The following is a 21,623-nucleotide window of genomic DNA, read 5'->3' on the forward strand; positions in this document are numbered from 1 at the left end:
AGAGGAGAGATGGATTAAAGAAGTAATTGAAATAATTGTTAACCAGAAATTCTCAGCCTATCCATATTTCTCAAAATCAGAAAACGTGTTCTGGAGAGAATACGAAGGATGGGGCCAGAAAATCATTTGATAAAGAGATTATGAATGTGAATAATGTATTTAATCAGCCATCTCAGCAGAAATCAGAAATCTAAGACAATACCAGCATAGATGGAATTATACTGGCAGAGACATTGCCAGTTGGAAATGAAGGAAAAAGAATGGGACAAAAGGGCTATTTGGCTATGAGCATGCTTTATCTTTCAAGAAAAGTAAAGAATAATTGCGCCATTGACTCAAAGATTATCAAAGTGCCACAGACCAAAGGATCAAGGCTGCATTCTCTTTGGTTATAGAGGGTGGGGCCTCCTTTTTAATTTCAGTGGACCAGGTAGCCCTAGCCCAGTGCCTTATGGGTGGGACATTGTAAAGATAGTACGAACAGGGGAGCCTACCAAGCCAAGGGAGTGGGTCTGCCACCTAGGACTGTGGAGGTAATGCACCACCTCAGTGGACCTGGAGGGAAGAACATTAAGCCAAATAGGATTTGAATAGGATTTTAATTTACATCTCAGTTCATATGGAAGATTAAAGATAAAGCAATTGAGGTGTCTGGTGTGTAGTGTATGGCCAACTCTCACGCCTAAGATACAATGGAACTTGCACTGCTAGGTTTTGGAATTGCTTGAAACTCATCACCTCTTCCTTCCCTCTAATTTCTCCCTTTTGGAATGGGAATGTCTGTCCTATGTTGATTTCGCTATTATATTTTGGAAACAGGGCCGGGTGCGGTGGCTCATGCCTGTAATCCCAGTACTTTGGGAGGCCGAGGCAGGCAGATCAGGAGGTCAGGAGATCAAGACCATCCTGGCTAACACGGTGAAACCCCATTTCTACTGAAAATACAAAAAATTAGCCGGGCGTGGTGGTGGGCACCTGTGGTCCCAGCTACTTGGGAGGCTGAGGCAGGAGAATGGGGTGAACCCGGGAGGCAGAGCTTGCAGTGAGTCAAGATTGCACCACTGCACTCCATCCTGGGCAACAGAGCGAGACTCTGTCTCAAAATAAATAAATAAATAAAATAAAATGTATTTTGGAAACACATAATTTGTCTGGTTTTACACATTCACAGTTGGGGAGAAATTTTGTCTCAAAATAAATCATATCTCGAATGTTACCCATTCCTGATTTAGATGCTATTCAGATGAGACTTTGTACTTAAAATTGATGCTGGAATGACTTAAGGATTTTGGGACTCTTGGGATGGGATGAATTTTTTTTGCATGTAAGAAGAACATGAATTTGAGCAACACAGAGTGGAATTTTATGGACTGAATTGTGTCCCCCTAAATACATATGTTTAAGCCTCAACCCCCAATGTGATGATGTTTGGAGATGAGGACTTTGAGAAATAATTAGGGTTAAATGAGGTAATAAGTGTGGGGTCCTAATCTGATGGGATTGTTGTCTTCACAAAAAGTGGAGAGACCAGAATATACGTGCTCCCTCCCTCCCTCTGTCTTTCTGTTTCTCTCTCTTTCTCTCTCTCTATCTCTCTCTATCTCTCTCTCCATTCACAGAACTACTGTTGAAAAGATGTGGCAAAATTACTATTAATTGCAGTTTACATCATTTCAAAAATGTTAATCCCCAAAAAAATAAACAAATAGACTTCTCAATACAGTGATAATCCATTGATTAAACTTATGCACAAATATCAGTAGATTTTCTACATGTAACAAGTGATGTTGAAATACAATAACAGAAAATATCTCCCAATAACCAATTTTTAACAAAACTATACCCTTTTTAAAAATGATAAATTTCTGATCTATAAGATCCTATTATACCTATACAGGGATGAAAGACACAAAAAGATACCACTTCACACCCATCAGGATGGCTACTATCAGAAAAAAAAAAAAAAACAGAAACAGAAAATAACAAGTATTGACAAGGATGTGGAGAAATTGAAACAGAAAATAACTTGTACACTGCTAGTGGGAATGTAAAACAATGTCGCTGCTGGAAAATAGTATGGTGATTCCTCAGAATACTTAGAAATATAATCACCATATGACACAGCAAGTTCACTTCTGAATGTATACACAAAATAATTGAAAACAGGGTCTTGAGATATTTGTAAGCTCATAGTCACAGAAACATTATACACAATAGCCCAAACGTGGAAGAAACCCAAGTATCCATTGACAGATGAATGGCTAAACAAAATGTGGCATATACATACAATAAAATGTTATTCACCCTTTAAAAGAAACGAAATTCTGACACACACTACAATATGTATGAACCTTAAGGACATCAGGCTTAGTGAAAAAAGCCAGGCTTTTTCAAAAAAGACAAATATGGCATGATTCATTCCATTTATATGAGTTACTGAAGTTGTCAAATTTAGAGACAGAAAGTAGAATAATAGTTTGCAGGGCCCGGGAAGAGGAGGAATGAGAGCTTATTGTTTAATTGATTTACAGTTTTGGCTTTGCAACATGGAAAGAGCTCTGCAGAGGGATGATGTTGCACAACAATGGACCTAATGTCATGGAATTAAACACTTAAAAAGCATTCAGATGGTAAATTTAAGAGTATTGTACAACACTTGTGTGTGTGTGTTTGCATGCGTATGTTATAAAAGGTCAAATAAACGCATAGAATAGAGAGACAAAAGTGATGAAATAGTAATTCACAGAAAAATCATAAATTTCCTATCGCCATCAAGTAACTGGGAAGCCCCATAACATTAAAGAAATGTAAGTAGAATATAATTTTTTCTGGTCTATGAGCTTGTCAAAGATTAAAGGGTTAATAATAACCTCTGAAAATCAGGTATGTATATAGTATTATTAATGGTCATCTCTGAGGGTTAGGATAAAATGAAAAACTATGGAAAGAAAAATCATAAAGTTAGATTAAAATATACTCTTTATAATTTTATATACTAAGTAGACAATTAGGCAAAAATATGTGTGAATTTAGACTCCAGCATATGCAAAAAGCAGATAGTCATACATACAAGCACATACATACTCAATTATGTACTTATGTTTATATGATTATATGCATAATGCTATAAAACAGATTATAAGTTCCTTGAAAATATTCATGAAATAGTAACAAAAGTCAACAGTGTTTTTGGCTTATAATTAAGGCAATCTAATCCATAATTTGACACTTTTTCTGGGTCATATTATGGTAACACAAATCAGTGATATTAAAAAGCAGAATGGGGATAATGAAATAAACCTGGACTCATTTAGATGACCTTTGCAACCCAAACTCTTTATGTCCTAAAATGCATTCAGGATCACAAGCGTTTCTCCCACATTGAGTCCAGGCTTTACTGGGGAAAGCCCAAGGCCCCCTTGACTGGGTACAGGGCCTCCGAAGGGACTACATGGAGACAAAACATACAGCCAACTAGCATATCAGCTCAGGTCTTTCAGGGTAGACCTGTAAGCCCCAGAATGGAAGAGATGAAAGAAGAGCCCATGGCAACTGGCTAAAGGAAACTAGTTGGCTTAGAAGGTTTTCTCTGACTGCAGGCTCATGTGCTGCCATCTGGACTTCCATCTAGACTTAGAGTGGTCGGCCTAGGATATCAATCATACAGGTTTGCCTAGAACGTATCCTAGTTGTAGTACTGAAAGTCTTACACACTAGTGAATCTGTCACTGGGATAGAAAAATTTCTGGTTGGCAACTACTATGGAAGGTTGCAGGGAAAAGAACAAAATATAAAATATTAATATAAAATGAAATATAAAAGACAAAAAAATAGGGACTAAAAGCAACACTGTTTTAGTGTCAAATGACTAACACACCAACTATCCATCTTCTATAGTTGCTATTGCTGCTTTTTTTTCTTTTTCTTCCCATTACTGCTGATGTTGGCAACCCCAATCTGTGTGTTCACTCTGACTAATGTAACTTAAATGTGCAATTTAAAGGTATTGAAAGCATCAGTGTTAACAGTCCCACTTTGACTTATAGTACAGAATAACTGTTGTATCGAGATAGCACAGGTATAATTTTTCAAATTGAGAATATTGTAACTGTGTTTTCAAGAACTTGGATTACGAAAATTAGAACAATTATAATACAAACACCAGCATGACCCAGATATCACAGATAAGGCGGCTAAATGACTGTATTATTATTATTATTATTATTATTATTATTATTATTATTATTGAATCAGAGTCTCGCTCTGTCACCTAGTCTGGAGTGCAGTGGCATGCCCTCGGCTCACTGCAACCTCCAACTCCCAAGTTCAAGCAATTAGCTAATTTATGTTCTTTCTTTTAAAGTCTTACATTTATGTACCTTCAGGATATATAATAATATAGGCTGAAAATTTTAAATAAAAATAGAAATTTAAATAAAAATAAAAATAAAAATTTAAATGCCCAGTAAAGGATTTTTAAAGAGTTAAATTGCTATATTATAGGACTTTCTGTTTCTCATTGTAAACTACTGTTTACTGAAAATATATAATTCAAATAAACATTTATTTTTCATGTTATATGAAAATAATATATGCATATAGTTATATGTTATAGGTTTAATTACTATGGGGTATTTTTTGTCTGATACATAGTTTGATGTGGCTTTGTACTGTCTCTTTAAAAAGCTGATCAGCCTATGTATGCTTTTATGTAGCATCCAAGCTACAGATAAGTCTGCCCCAAAGTTTCAGGACTTTCTTGCAAGGTCCTAAAAGAGATAGGGGTAGAGGCCTGGCCAACATGGTGAAACCCTGCCTCTACTAAAAATACAAAAATTAGCTGGTCTTGGTGGTGGGCACCTGTAATCCCAGCTACTCGGGAGCCTGAGGCTGGAGAATTGCTTGAACCCAGGAGGCGGAGGTTTCAGTGAGCAGAGATCGTTGCACTCCAGCCTGGGTGACAAGAGCGAAACTCCATCTCACACACAAAAAAAGAGAGAGATGGGGGTAGAGTTCGCAGCCCATTTATGCTCCCAGTTATTTTGGGTAGACTCATACCTTCTAGAACCAGGGTATGCCCTTCACCTCCAGTTGACCCCAATTCATCTAGGCCTGATTAATCTCAAAATACCACTCAGGAACATCAGGACAGGATTAGAAAGAGCAAATTTCCAAAGATTAGCATGGAGCCCTTACAATGCAGGAGAAAGACAACCAATTATAAGTGAATAGGAAGAAAAGACAGTCTGAAAGATTCTAGGGGCCTTAATATAATAATGACTATACTGACACTATTATAAGCTCTAGTTTATAGGAGTTTATAATAAATACAGTAAACATAAATATAATAGTAAATATAAATATAGGAGATGATCCAAAGTGAACAGTTTAAATTAACTGGTCAAATTTTACACACCAAAATTTCTACTTTTCAAACTGCCTAACATTAGCCATACTTTTTCTCAGTAAACAATGTCAATGCTGATTATAGAAAGAACAGCACAAACTTGCACTGTCAACATTTTTTAAATCTTACAAATAAAATAAAAGCATGTTGACATTAGTTGCTTTGCAATCTGGCTTGAAGCCTATAATTTACTGTCTTACATACTATACATAATTAATACAATTTTAAGAACACTAACCAGTTGGTACTAAGTGTCCATCATCAATGCTTCCAAATGCTTCTTTCTTTGGTTGGCAGTAAGGAGGATTATACCCCTTTTCACAATGGCAATGGTTAAAATTGTTGCAAACCTTAAATAATAAAAAAAAGAATAATTTTGATGGAGACTAATGAATAATCTATACTTACTCCACAGAGTATCTCATTCTAGAGAATTTATCTAAATAGATAAATTTATCGAATTTTCCCTTGCTGATGTTCATACTGTGCAAAGTACATCTAGCTTTTGTTGTCAAATCAAATTTTTTCTAAAAAATTCTTTTAACTCCCCCCATAGCCAGGCCCAAATATCTCAAATTACCAGTAACTTGTCACTAATTATAATCTACTTGCTAGCTGACAGCCTAGACACTAAATTAACTTGCATCATTAGCAAGAAAATTCTAATGATTTTCTTGTTTCTATCTTCTATTGCTTATAGCACATCCACCTCACATATCCATCAAACATTTTAAACATCCAGAATCATCTTAAATGTTTTCTCTTTGTCTTCTCTAATAAGTAGTTTGATAAGTTTCTTAAGAAGACAAAATTGAGGTTATAAATTATAGACTGTTAAATGACACCAAATGACATAAAAATAGCAAGCAAAAAAAGTCATTTTCTTTAAATCCTCAAATTGCTTGATTGTTAAAAGCAAGCTGCTTAAAATAAACATTGCAGTTACTTACTCCATGACCATTGCAATGATTAGAAGCCTCGCACATTTCAAAATTCATCAGGAATCTAACATGCTTACAACGCATTTTGAAACAATACTAAAAACAAAGCAAAAAAAGTACAAAATAAAATCAGTCAAAAAATCAGATTTTGTGCATGGCTAACACGTTTAAAAATTCAAGAAAATACTAGAATTCATATTATCAAAAGTTTGCATTAAAAAGCTGTGAGTGTCCAGTGAAAAAAAAAAATAATTGTGACTACATTGAAGTAAACATGAAATAAACTATGTACTTTCAGATTGTAAAGATGTAATCATATGTAAGAAGCCAGAGGTGTTATTTTCTTTCCATTTAGTATCGGAAGTCAACTTAGATAAATTACTGGAAAAAACAACTTGATTAGTCCTTTGAGTTCAAGAATTATCTGAAGAACATTTTTAAATATACCCATGTGTGGGCTCCCCTTGAGAGCACTATATCAAAAACTCTGGGGAGAGGATCCAGTTGTTTCTCAAGAGCAGCCAGGTTAGAGAACTATTGAGTAGAGAAGTGAGATCTCAAAATCAGGAGTATCAGCAGCAAAGGAAGATAGTTTACTATTCCATGTGACAAAACACAAAGAAAGAGGGAGAAAGGACAACAGGTAATTACGTGAGGTAATGGGACAATGGGAAACTCCCCTCGGTGAGGTGGATAAAAGGCCTTCTAAGAAAGAAAAGTTTCATGGGTGAATTTAAATTTTTCTAATGTATGACATACATTTATGTGATCTTCTTTATCAAAAAACTGTCACTAAATTCACCATGTTGTAAAAGAGTTTTATATTTGGAGTGAGTTTTGTCTTTGGGTCATAATAATGACTATATGCAGAAACAGGAGAGTCAGGACTCTGTAATGGAGGTTTGAGCTAATACCATTTAGATTTCGAGGGTAAAGGAGGCTTCAGATCATATTTGTATTCCATATATTTTGAAATGAGCAAGAAATAACAGGGACTTTGTTTTTTTTATATGCTATTTATTATCAAAATGTTACTAAATAGAAATAAATTTGTATTTAGCAAGTCTACTCAGAAGCTTTCTCTCAAAAACAGTATGTTAATTTAACTTCACATAGTATCTTCTTGACTTAAATCAATTAGACTATTAAAATCATATTAAATATATTGTTAATTTATAGAATATTACATGTTTCCAACAATATTGCATAATTACATTGTGCAACATTAATTAATTGTTAATGTTGTTTTCATATTTTGGTATGTTATATAAATAATAACAATAATGTGCATTATACTATAGTAGAACATAATATTGTAATAATAGTTTAATTAAAGTATTCATCTACCAATCAGGAAAAAATCAGAGTCCATTATAAAAAGTAAAAACCAACACACATTTGGCTTTTCTATTGAAACAATAAATACAATTCAAAAAATGTTATCTCAAAAACCATGCCAATGAAGAAAAATTCTTGCTCACATAATATCTTACTCAACCAAAACTATTATTCATTTGAGATCTTCAACTCTTGTCTAAAGATTTACTCACTAATAATGCATGCAAAATTACTAGATTATATATGTCAGAACATCAAAAAATTTATGTATAAAAATTGCTAAAATATTATATTGCTCTTAAAAGAGGTGTAAAGATCATTAATAACATATACTGCTGAACTTGTAAATAAATAGGGAAAATGGAGAATTGCCTAACTTTTCAATATTCTATTTAAATATTCTTTAAGAGGCCCACCTAAGGTCCACCTAAAGACTACGTAATCATTTGAGTGAAAATTCATACCATGTAAAGACATTACCAGGTGAATGGGTAGAACAAAAAGGAGAGATGGAAACATAACAAATATATTAGCACAGGAGGCTTGTTTGAATGTGCAGGTCTGAGACCCCTTTCTCTATCCAGAGACATAAGGAAAACTGTGGGAGTGAGAAACTTGGGACCTGATGAAGAACTCCACCGTACCTCTCCCCTACAGAGAGACATGCAGTTGGCTGGCCTGAGGAATCTCCTATCCTTCCAGGAGACACCAGCAAAGACCATGGAGAGCCCCAGTGGCAATAGGTAAACCAAGCCAACCAAACAACATTGTAAAGGATCTGACTGCCTTTGGAACAGCCCACAAAAGAAGGCCAAGACCTAAACGAGATTGCTTGCTGCTAAAACAGTGCTTTATATTTGACACAGAGTCTCCTAACATAATAAATACAATTTCTGGATGCAACTAAGTCTTTCCAAAAGCTGAGAAAATCACAACTTGAATGATAAAAGACAACCAACTGATATCAGAACCAAGATGATTCAGATGATAGGATTATATGACAAGGACTGTAAAGCAGCTATTCTAAAAATAAATGAATAATCAATTACAAATCTTCTTGAAACAAATTAAAAAATACAAAAATCTTAGCAAAGGAAAAGGTGATATAAAAATAAACCAAATGGGAATTATAGAAAGAAAAAATAGAATAACCTAAATTAAAAAAAAAAAAAAAAAGCCAAGTGACTGAGCTCAAATCAGTAAACTTGAAATAGCAAAGAAACGTTTATCAGAAATCTTGGAACACCACAAAGGAAGTAAAAAACAAGGAAAGGAAGATGAGTAAATAAAATGGACTATCCATTTCTTTATAGGTTTTTAAAATTACAGTTAATGATTGAAACAAAAATTATAACACCACCAATGACACTTAAATGTAGGGAAGGTAAATACAACTAAAATGGGAGTGAGGTTGTTTTCTCATTTCACTCAAAGTGGCCTCTTTAGGCCACATACATATATCGTAAGACCTTGAGCAGCCACTATGAAAACTACTCAAAGAGATGGCTGACTTAGAAACATTATAACTGGATCAAGATAGCATCCTAAAACAATGTTTAAATCACCCATTGAAAGGCAAGAAAAGAGAAAAGTAAGAACGGGAACCAGAGGAAACAAATAATGAAATAACATACTTAGGCAATAACATTATACCAACCAAAAGACCAGGTCACACTGTATCAAAGGCATGACTCAACTATGTGATGCTTTTAAAAACTCACCCCGAATTCAATGGCAGAGATAGATTTAAATAAAAAGGACAGAAAAAATATCTCATTCAAACTTTTATCCATAAAAGCAGGAGTAGCTATATTTATACCTGATAGAGTAGACTTCAGAGCAAAGAAAATTACTAAAGACAAATGAAGACACTATGTCATGATATGATAATCATTCCAACAATTACACACAATTATCCTAAATATCTACACTTCAAACCACAAAGCCTCCAAACATGAGGCAAAAAGTAATAGCACTGAAAGGAAAGTAGACAAATCCACAGTTGAAGCTGGATATTTTGACACCTTTGTCTCAGTAATTTACAGAAATTATACAGAAAGTCAGCAGATATACGGGAATCTGAACAAAATAGGATTTAATTGATGCATATACAGGTCACTACAACCAGCAGCAACAGAATATACATTTCTACAAGTGCCTATGGAATATGCAGCAAGATATATCATATTCCTTATCATAAAGAAAACCTAAACAAGTTTTTAAAAATTAAAATTATGAGAGCATGTTCTCTGATAATAATAAAACCAAACCTGTAATCAGTAAAAGAAATACAATAGGAACATCTCTAAATATGTTGAAATAAAACAATACATTTATCAATAATTCGTGTATCAAATAACCCTCAAAGAACTAAAAAAAAAAACATGGAACCAAAAGAAAACAAAAATTTACATTAAAATATGTAGGATGCAGCTAAAACAGTTCTGTGAGGGAGATTTATAAGAGCAAATGCTATAAATGAGAAAAAGCCTCAAAGCAATCATTGAAGTTACCACTTCAAGAAACTGGAGGAAAGGAAGAAGAAATTAAACTCAAAGCAAAAGAAAGTAAATTATAATAAAAGCAGAAATCAATGAAATTGATTGCAAGTTCCATATGAAATTAAAAGCTGGAAAATAATAAAGAAAACCAATATATCAGAGTGGAATCTTTAAATTTTTTTATGAAATTAATAAATTGTTAGCAAGACTGAGAAAAACCAATGAAACAAAAAGCAAATTCTTTGAAAATTTTTTATGAAATTAATAACTTAGCAAGACTGACAAGTTTAAAAAAGAAGACACAAATCACCAATATCAGAAATGAGATAAAGGATATCATTGCAGATCCTGCAGCCATTACACAGAATTATAAAGAAATACTATGAACAGCTTTACATTTATAAATTCAGAAACTTTGAGGAAATCGACCAATTTCTAGGAAACCATGAACAACCAAAAATCACCAAGAAACAGTTTATAATCTGAAGACCATTACAACAATTGAAGAAATTGAATTCATAGTGTAAAAACTCCTAAGAAATGAAATTTCCAGGCCCAAATGATTTCACTAGAGAATTCTATCAACATTTAAAGAAAAAATTAACATACATTTTACACAATCTCTTTCCAAAAATAGAAAAATAAAAAACAGTTTTCAATTAATTTTATAATGCCATATAAAATGACCAAAATCAGATAAACACATTGCAACAACAACAAAAAAAAAACTACAGACCAATATCCCCTCATGAATTTGGATACAAAGATTATTCAACAAAATATTAGCAAACTAAATGCAACAATGTATAAAAAGTTTATACACAATGACCAAGTGATATTAACACCAAGTAAGTAATGCTGGTTCTACATTTAAAAATTGATTAATGTAATCCAACATTCAATGAATTAAAGAAGAAAAATCATGTGACCACATCAATCGACACACAAAAAGCATTTGACAAAATTCAAGACACAAGTATAATAAAAACCTTCAATAAGTTAGCAGTAGAAGATGGTTGACTCAAGGGGCATCTGCAAAAAAAAAAAAAAAAAACCTACATCTAACATCATATTTAATGATGAAAGACTTAATACATTCCTCTTAGATTAGGAAAAAGTCCAGGACATCCTCTCTCAACACTCTTATTCAACATCATACTGTAAGTTCTAGCCACTGCAGTAAAGCAAGAAAAAGAAACAAAACATATACAGATTGAAAAGGAAAAAATAAAATGGTCTCTATTTCCAAATTATTTTCTACATAAAAAAATCCCAAGAAGTCCACAATCAAACTCCTACAACTAAGTTAACACAGGACAGTTACAGGATAAAAGATCCACACCCAAAATTCAATAAGAAATGGAGAAAGGACTGTCTATCTAATAAATGGTTCTGGGATAGCTGGTTAGCGAAATGCAGAAGAATGAATCTGGACCCTTACCTTTAACAATATACAAAAATTAACTGATGATGGATTCAAAACTTAAACCTAAAACATGAAACTATAACAATTCCTGAAGAAAGTCTAGGAAACAACTCTTCTGTCCAAAAAATTTAGGATTAAAACCCCAAATAGAATTTAGGACTAAAATTCCAAAAGCAAATGCAACAACAACAACAACAAAAATAGATAGGATATAATTAAACTAAAAAAAGTGTCTACATAGCAAAAAAATAACAACAGAGTAAACAGACAACCTACAGAATGGGAGAAAATATTTGCAAACTATGCATCCAACAAAGAACTGATATCCAGAATCCACCAGGAACGCAACAACTCAACTGAAAAATAATCCCAGTAACAAGTGGGCAAAGGACATGAACAGACATCTCTCAAAATAAGATATACGAGTGGCTAGCAAACATATGATAAAATGCTGAGCATCACCAAAGATCAGAGAAATGTAATTTAAAGTTATGATGCTGCCCCATCTCACATCAGTCCAAATGGTTTTTTTCTTTTTCTTTTTTTTTTTCTTTTTGAGATGGAGTCTCGTTCTGTCACCCAGGCTGAAGCTCAGTGGCACAATCTCTGCTCACTGCAAGCTCCACCTCCAGGGTTCACGCCATTCCTCTGTCTCAGCCTCCCAAGTAGCTGGGACTACAGGCACCCGCCATTACACGCGGCCAATTTTTTTGTATTTTTAGTAGAGACGGGGTTTCACCGTGTTAGCCAGGATGGTCTCAATCTCCTGACCTCAAGATCCACCTTCCTCAGCCTCCCAAAATGCTGGGACTACAGGTGTGCACCACCACGCCAGGCCTCAGAATGGTTATTCTTAAAAAGTCTAAAAACATAGATGTTGGTAAGGATGTGGATAAAATTTAACACATATATAATTACATATATGTGAAGAAAAGGTAACACATATACATAATTCATGTGGAGAAAAGGTAACACATATATATAATTCATGTGTAAAGGTAACAGATATATAATTCATTTATTATATAATATATAATTAATTATATACTATATAATCTATAATAAATGAATTATCTAAATTTATAAATATCTTTATATATCTAGATATATATCTTTATCTTTTATATATAAATACCTTCTATAAAAATCTTTATATATCTAGATATATCATTTATTTATTATATATAAGAATCATTATAAATAATAAATTATATTAATTATATTATATATCTAATAAATGCATTTATCATATATTATAATTAAATGAATTTGTTACATATTATTTATGTATTTATATTATATACATTACTGTGTAGTAATTCATGTATTATATATCTATATATCTAGATATATAATTTATTTATTATATATTATTATATATGAATTTATTCTGAATTTATTATATATGAATTATATAATTTATTTATTATACATTAATATAATATATTTTATATTATATGTAAAATATATTCTATATTATATATATTTTTATATAATATAATATTACAAAATATATTATATATTTATATTATACTAATATATGTTAATTTATTATATATTGTTATATATAATAAATGAATTATATAGCTAGCTATATAAAGATATATAATACATTAATTACTATGTAGCAATAAAAATAATTAAATCATGTCCCATGCAGTACAGCAACATGGATAAAGGTAGACACCATTATCATATATGAACTAACTCAGAAACTGAAAATCAAATACCATGTGTTCTCACCTATAAGTGGAAGCTAAAAAATGGGTACACATGGACATAAAGATGGAAATAATAGGCACCAGGAGCCCAAAAGTGGGGAAGAATCAGGGGGTTAGGGTTGAAAAATAACTGACTGGAGACAATGTTCATTATTCAGGTGACAGGCACACTAGATATCAAAACTTCACCAATACCTGCACATGTACCTCCCTGAATCTATAAAAATTTAAAAATAAATTATTTAATCTATCAAAAATTTAGAATAATAATTTCTAATAAAAAAAGTAAATTAAAAATCTGGAAAAATAATCTAAGTAAAACTGTAAACTTCACAAAGCCATAGAAATTAAACAAAACAATCTTAAGGAACCAGTGGATCAAAGAAAGAATCACTAAGGAAATTAGAAAATACAAACAAATAGAAATATAAACTCAATATTCCAAAACTTATGGAATGCAGTGAAAGAAATTCTAGGGGGAAAACTTATTAGCATAAATGCTACATAAAAAAGAAGAGAAATTTAAAATCAACAACCTAACTTTACAACTTAAGGAAATAGAGAAAACAAAACAAAATAAACTAAATTCTAGCAGAAGGAAGAAAATAAAGAGTAAAGCAGAGATAAAATACAGAGTAAAACAATAAAGTTAATGAAACCAAAAATTTGTTCTTTGAAAAGATGAACAAAATTGACAAACCTTTATCTAGACGTACTAATAAAGACAGAAAACTCAAATTACTAAAGTCAGGAATAAAAGTGAGAACATTACTACCAATTCTACAGAAATAGAAAAGATTATAAGAATACCAAGACCAATTGTTTACCAGTGAACTGGATTAGCTTGATAAAACTGACAAATTAATAGAAACACAAAACCTATCAACACTATGAAGAACTTAAAAACCTGAACAGACTCCTAACTCATAAGGAGATTTAATTAATAATTCAAATAATTAATTAATAATCATAAACCTTCCTATGAAGAAAATTTCTGGACATAATGGCTTCAAATATGTAAAGAAGAATTAACACCAGTTCTTCTCAAATTTTTCCAAAAACATGAAGAAGAGCAAACATCTTCTAACTCATTTTATAAGGTCATCATTACCCTGATATCAAAGCCAGAAAAATACACTGTAAAGAAAAAATACAGACAAATAACCATTATGAACATAGATGTAGAATCCTCAGTAAAATGCTGACAAACTGCACTATATTAGGAGTACACACTATGAACAACTGAGATTTCTGGAATGCAAGGATGGTTCAATGTATGATAATTGACCAATGTAATAACCACATTAATAGAATGAAGAAGAAAAACAAAATGATCGTCTTAATTGATAAAGAAAAGGTTTTAACAAAATTCAATACCTTTCATAACACAAACACCCAAAGTACACTCAGTCATGAGGTAGAAGAAAACTACCTCAACATGATAAAAATCCATATATAAAAACCCCACATATCATTATACTTAATGACACAACTTTAAAGCTTCTCCTCTAAGATCAGGAACAGGGCAAGGATACTTCCTTTCACCACTTCTCTTCAACATTGTACTGGAAGTTTAGTCAGAGATATTAGGCAAGAAAAAGAAATAAAAGGCATCCAAATTGGAAAGGAACAATTAAAACTTTTCTGTTTCCAGAGGACATAATTTTACAGGTAGAAAACTCTAAGGATTACACCAAACTGTTAGAATTAACAATGTATTCAGCAAAGTGGCAAAATACAAAATTAACATACAAAATCTGGCTTCATTTCTATACAGTAACAATGAACACTCTGAAAGGAATATTTTGAATACATTTCCATTTATGATAGCATCAAAAAGTACTTAAAGCAAAGTACTTAAAGAATTAATTTAACAAGGCAGTTTAAGATGTCCATACTATTCAAAGTGATCTACAGATTCAATTACTATAAAAATCCCAATGATTTTTTTGCAGAAATGGAAAAATTTATACTAAAATTCATAGAGAATCTCAAGGAACCCCAAAAACAATCTTGAAAAAGAAGAACAAAGCTAAAAGAGTCACATTTCCCAATTTCAAAACTTACTAGGAAGCTACAGGAATGAAAACATTGTGGTACTGGCATAAAGACTAATATATTACCAATGGAATAGAATAAATAGCCCATAAACAAATGCTTGCATATATGGTCAAAAGATACTACTGAATTTTTACAAGGGTGCTGAGACCATTCAATAGAGAGAGGGCAATCTTTGCAACAAATTGTGCTGGAGAAACTAGATGTCCACACACAAAAGAATAAAACTGAACCTTTACCTGACACCACATACAAAAATGAACTTGAAATGGATCCTATAGGTAAACATAAGACCTTAAAACTATAATACTCTTAGAATAAAATATAGGGCAAAAGCCAGTGATTTATTGGCTATGACACCAAAAGTACATGCAACAAAAGAAAAAAATAGACTAATTGGATTTTATAATTGTTCTTAAATTGTGCATTAAAAGATACTATCAACAGAGTAAAAAGGCAACTCAAAGAATGTAAGAAAATATTTTAAAATCATATCATAAGAGAGTAATATCCAAAATATATAGAGAATTCCTAAAACTAAACAACAAAGAAAGATGATTTAAAAATGGGAATAGCATTTAAATAGACATTTCCCTAAAGAAGATAGACAAATGGTCAAAAAGCACATGAAAAGCTGCTCAAAATCACAAATCATTAGGGAAATTCAAATCAAAATTACAGTGAGATACAACTTGATAGGATGGCTACGATCGAAAAAAGAAAAAAAATAGAAAGTAAGTGTTGGTGAGAATGTGGAGAAACTAAAAACCATTATGCATGGCTAGTAGAAATGTAAAATGGTATAGCCACTGTGGAAGACGGTACAGCAGTTCCTCAAAAATTTAAAATAGAACTACCATGTGATCCAGCAATTCTACTTCCAGGTATATACCCTCAGAAATGGAAAGTACAGTTTTGAAGATATATGTATACTGCCATGATTATAGTGGCATTGTTTTATAATAGCTAAAACATGGAATGATCACATATGTTCATCAACAGATGTATAGATAAAATGCAGAATGTACATGCAACAGAATAGTAGTCAGCTTTAAAAATGAAGGAAATTCTGACATACTACAGTATAGCTGAAACTTAAGGGTCTTATGCTAAGTGAAATAAGCAAGTCACATAAAGAAAAATACTATATTATTCTTCTTATGTCAGATACCTATAGTAGTCAAATTTATAGAGTCAGAAAGTAGAATGGTGGTTTTTCAGGGGATCAGGGGAGGTAGGAATGAGGAGTTATTGTTTAATGAAATGAGTTTCAGTTTTACAAAATGAAAAGATTTATGAAGATAGAGGGTGGTGATGATTTTACAGCATTATGAATGTATATAATACCACTGAATTGTATACTTTAAAAGGTTAAAATGGCAATTTTTATATTACGTGCATTTTACCACAAGAAAAAATGGAAGAAAATGCATTGGTTAGTATATTGTCAAAATGAGTATAAAAATAATTTTAAAACACTTTAATTTTTGTATTTCTAATTACCATATCAGGACCACACACAGAACCATCTTGTACAAATGTTTCATCTCTGTCATCAACTGAATAATATGATGTGCTTGAAACAGATGCCTGTACTGGAGGTGGCTTCCTCCTGGGTAGATATGTAGACACACATGTTTGGTCTCGTACATGTGCATAAATCACAGATAAATTTGGACGTGATATTAAGTCTCTGTGTTCCCATGTACAGACTAATTTTCCACATAGAATATGTCTAGAAGCACAAGGAAGAAAAAAATTACCTTATTGTTTATTGAGATAACATAGGATGCTGATATAGTGAAATTTTTAAAAAGTGATTTACTAATTTAAATCCAAGTTTCAACAATTTTCTCTCAGTACTTTTTTGTTGCACAATGACTTATGTTATGATTCTTTTTTTGTTTCATAAGGCAAACTGGCAAGTGAAAAACTGATGGTTTTTACACTATGACAGCTGTGATCTGTTCCACAATAACCGCTGAAATTTGAGAAAATGATCTCTGGTCTCCAGTTTTTTCAATAGTAAATAAGTAATTATTATGCACATTTGATGTATGTAAGTTGTATATTTATAACTTATATTATAAATATATAATATATACAAGCTGCATAACAATGTCTAACTCATCACAACAATAAACAGAGGCCATTTTTATGGTCATTGTTGTTTTAACATTATAGGCACCGAACACATGTTCTTGTAGGCAGTGGATAATATTGTCCAGCTCAGATTATGTAATGAAGAAAACCTGACCCCCAACATTCAATTTGACTGCATAGAATATATTTCCTAGGATTTTAGCAATCTCTAACCTACATTCCAAACAGATTTATAATTTTCTAAATACATACTGAAACAAACAATATTCAGTGCCACAGTTTCCAAACTTGTCTCCTCTGGTATTAATTTCATCATAACAGAAAATTGGAGCACCTCTTGAACCTATGAACAACAACAAAAACTTAAGTAAATTACAATACAGAATTTAAATTATGTTAAAGAAATGATAGACTCAGTCTGGAAATTATAATGTGATCCATAAGAAAGTTTATCATTACCCAGGACTAAAAGTTTCTGGGGGTAGAGCTAGGATTAAAAAACAAACTCCTTTTTACAAGCCTAGAAGACTTTCTTCTGCAGCAAACAGAAAACAAACAACATTATTCGAATGGTTCTGTATTGTTAGACAAATAAGCAACTGTCACCCTATTTCCTATAAATTATTTACTTCCTGCCTTACTTCTCTACCCCATGTGAAAATGCTGCTTACTCTTATTCCAAATGAAACAGTAGAAAAATAGTATCTGTAGTGCAATAATGACAACAAACACAATGAACACTTCATTTAACTCTCCTTGCTCCACACTAGAGTCAGCATCCATTGTTAGATTATTAGATCCTAATAATCACTAAATAAAAATTGAATTTTAAAATTAGAAAGAATATCAATGTTCATCTACTTCAGTCCTTTATATATTTAGTTATGTCTAATTTTAAAATTATGAAAAATTCAAACATCTATAATAACTGTCCTATTACTTTCACTTAGTAGTTTAGAGGTAGCTTCCATTGATCATGTTAGTCATATGTAATCAAAATAGAGATCATTTGTTGTTACCACTATTTAATTGACAAGAGAGCTCTCTTCAATAATTTCACAGACTTTCATACTTAAGAGAACATGATCTGTAAATTTCACTCTGTTAAGGAGCACAATCCAGACACGGGTATGGCCCGAGTAAAAGTGCTACTACAGAGAACAGGTGCTGCTACAGAACAGGCCAGGACAGATTTGTGAGTGGAATCCACCAACATCAGCAATTCTTTTTCGAAAAAGCCTACTCTTGAACTCACCCAATAAGTAATCGGGTTTGTGTGCTTTGCTCCAGACAAAATACTTCTTTGATTAAATCTAATTTAAACTTCCCAGTTCCTCTAAATTATATAGAGAGCCACAATTCAGATGGCTCAAAATTTAAGGTATAAACCTAAGAATACAAAATAAATAACATCTGAATGCAATAGTATAAAAAAATCAAAATTGCAAGAAAAATCTACAATGAACAAAACACTAAAACTCTAGACAGGGACAGGGACGGGTCATTATTCCATTACCCTGCTTTACTGAGCAACAAGTACAGCCTTTGCAATTAGCCAGTGGTTCCCTGGCGAGGCTCAGGAAGCTTTCTCTGCAACCTCCTGAAGTCCACGGACCCAACCCAGAGTGGCCCTGGCAGCCCACCTTGCCCAGGAGAAAAAGCAGCAAAACATGGGATATTCCCATGTACCCCTTAACAACCCAACATCTCTCTGGTGTCTCTTTTCAGTTCCATTTTGTTTGGATGAACGGAGGCAAGATGGTGCACTTCCAGGTTTTCCCAACTTCACCAACTTTTCCCGCGAGCGCGAAAATGCAGCCGGTGCCCGGGAAGGTGCGTTTTGCTCCTACACTTGCCTACTCGCTGGTTCTTTTGTGCCCGCTCTGGTGGTCTTAGAAAAACAAATCAGTTGGTGCCGAAGACCCGGGAGGAGACCCCTCCTCAGGCCTCTAAGGGTTGAGGAACCTCCTCCTGCTCCCACGTGGCAGACGGACCAGGACCTGAGACCCGCTTCCCTCACTCTCACGGCCTCTCTGGGGTAAGTGCCCTTGTCTCCTCTTTACCTCCCTCGGCCAGAAATCCTGGTCCTCAGGCATCAATACAAGACCTGGTTAAATTAGCCTTTAAGGTCTATAACTCCAGAGAGGAGATGGCAGGCTCACCTCAAACAGAAGTTACAGCTCCTAGCAGTGGCTTTACAGCCCAGTCGTAACCCCAGGCCAGAGAATACACACTCCGCAGACTCCAAGGCTACGAAAGGAGCCTGCTATAAGTGCGGCAAGGCAGGACACTATGCCAACAGGTGTCCTCAAGGTCCCCAAGCCCCAACGCAGCCTTGCTATAAGTGCAAGGCATCAGGACATTGGGCCAGTGAATGTCCTAACCCTCATCCACCAGCAACCCCCTGCCCTGCTTGCCAGCAGGGAGGACACTGGAAGTCTGATTGCCCCACCCTGAGAACAGGTGCTGCGTCTCCACGTGACCCCCTTTCCCAGGATCCTGGGAGCTCCTTCCAGCTCCTACATCTGGACGACGACGACAACTGAAGGTGCCGAGACTCAGGGACCCCCATCACCCTCACCGAGCCGCGGGTAACTCTCCTGGTAGCGGGTAAGACAATTTTTTAATCAACAGCGAGGCTACCTATTCTGTTTTGCCGTCCTTCTCTGGACCTAGCCTTCCATCCAATATCTCTGTAGTAGGAGTAAGTGGAAAGCCATCCACTCCACAAAAACTCCACTCCTTAATTGCTGCCTGGCCAACAACTACTCTGCACACTCGTTCCTCGTTCCCAGCTAAAAAGGGCCCCTACCGAAAGCAATCAGTGGAAATCAGTTTGGCTTTCCCCCACTCGCCTCAAACTTACTAAATTTTCTTAACTATCTCATACTCCTCAACCTTGCTGGGACCTTCCTTCTGGGTTTTGCCCCTATTCCAACAAATGCTTCCATTCCTCATTCCTATACTAATACTGTGCCTTATTTTATTCTTCATCCGTACGTCCAAATGCCAACCATGGGCCCCGAACTTAACGACGCCCCTTAACAGCAGGAAGTAGCCAGACAGACCACGGCGCCCCTTATCACTATTACCAATAAAAGGTTGGACTGTTTGGACGAACGGAGGCAAGATGGTGCACTTCCGGGTTCTTCACCAACTTTTCCCACGCGCGCGAAAATGCAGCTGGTGCCCGGGAAGGTGCAGACCAACTGGGCATGCGCCAGGTGACGTCAATCCGAAGAGACCAAGATTTACCTGGTCGCACCTGCGGAACGCCCCCTGACACGCCCGTGCCCCACCTATTGCCCTCCCACTCCTAGAAAAGCCGCTCCGGAGGCATGCCACGCGTGGCCTTCCTCAGTCCTTCACTCCTGTCGGGATGTCAGGACTGCGGGAACTCCGTCCAAGAGCCCCACTGGGGGGCTCTGTCAGCCTTCTTTGCCGGAGGCCGACAGACCTCTTCCCCACACCTTAGGTGACCAAAATAAACTTGCAGTTTTGCTCCTACACTTGCCTACTCGCTGGTTCTTTTGTGCCCGCTCTGGTGGTCTTAGAAAAACAAATCACATTTTTGAGGGTCAGGATGGCAGGAATTTCTGCGTTTTTTTTTTTTTTTTTTTTTTTTTTTTTTTTTGACTCTCAAGGCCCTGTTGCTCTGGGTGACCCACTGCTGGCCAGGAATTTATTTTCCCCCTAGGATGATGATACCTGTGCAGGGCAGTCCTACCACCTAATTCTCCAAAGCCCTGGGAGATTCAGGCATTTTCTTCAGCAGCTTTCCTATTCCTGCCTCCATTTCATGGGCTTTGAACTGAGGTCTCCACAACACCTAAAAGCACAGTTTAAGAAAGGCAGTGACTGAAGTTTAGTTTGGGAGATTTTAGGACAAACCCTTGTGACATCTGAAGTTGCTGTGCCTCCTGGAACCTCAAGGTGCACAGTCAATAGTGGGAGAGACTATGTCAAGGGCTGATCACATTAGGGACTGTAGTAACCTGCTGTGGAAATGTTCTTGGAGGAGATTCTATAAAAAAGAATGTGTGGCTGGTTTTTTTGTTATGTTGTGTTGTGGGGTTTTTTGCCTGGTATGGCCCGAGTAAAAGTCAACGACTCGTTTGGAGGTTTATT

General features: G+C 34.5%; 1 protein-coding gene across 1 annotated transcript in view; it reads right to left on the minus strand.

The window, feature by feature from the left end:
* Positions 1 to 21,623, minus strand: part of LOC104676329 (disintegrin and metalloproteinase domain-containing protein 5) — a 143,119-nt gene that overhangs the window by 19,843 nt on the left and 101,653 nt on the right. Inside the window, exons 15-18 of the mRNA XM_030938154.1 lie at positions 17,748 to 17,838; positions 16,896 to 17,127; positions 6,358 to 6,444; positions 5,646 to 5,757 (exon numbers count right to left, since the gene is read on the minus strand). Of these exons, the coding sequence (XP_030794014.1) occupies positions 5,646 to 5,757; positions 6,358 to 6,444; positions 16,896 to 17,127; positions 17,748 to 17,838 (522 nt within the window). The remainder of the gene's footprint in view (positions 1 to 5,645; positions 5,758 to 6,357; positions 6,445 to 16,895; positions 17,128 to 17,747; positions 17,839 to 21,623) is intronic.

Source organism: Rhinopithecus roxellana, chromosome 9 (assembly GCF_007565055.1).
Source record: "Rhinopithecus roxellana isolate Shanxi Qingling chromosome 9, ASM756505v1, whole genome shotgun sequence".
Lineage (NCBI taxonomy): Eukaryota > Metazoa > Chordata > Mammalia > Primates > Cercopithecidae > Rhinopithecus > Rhinopithecus roxellana.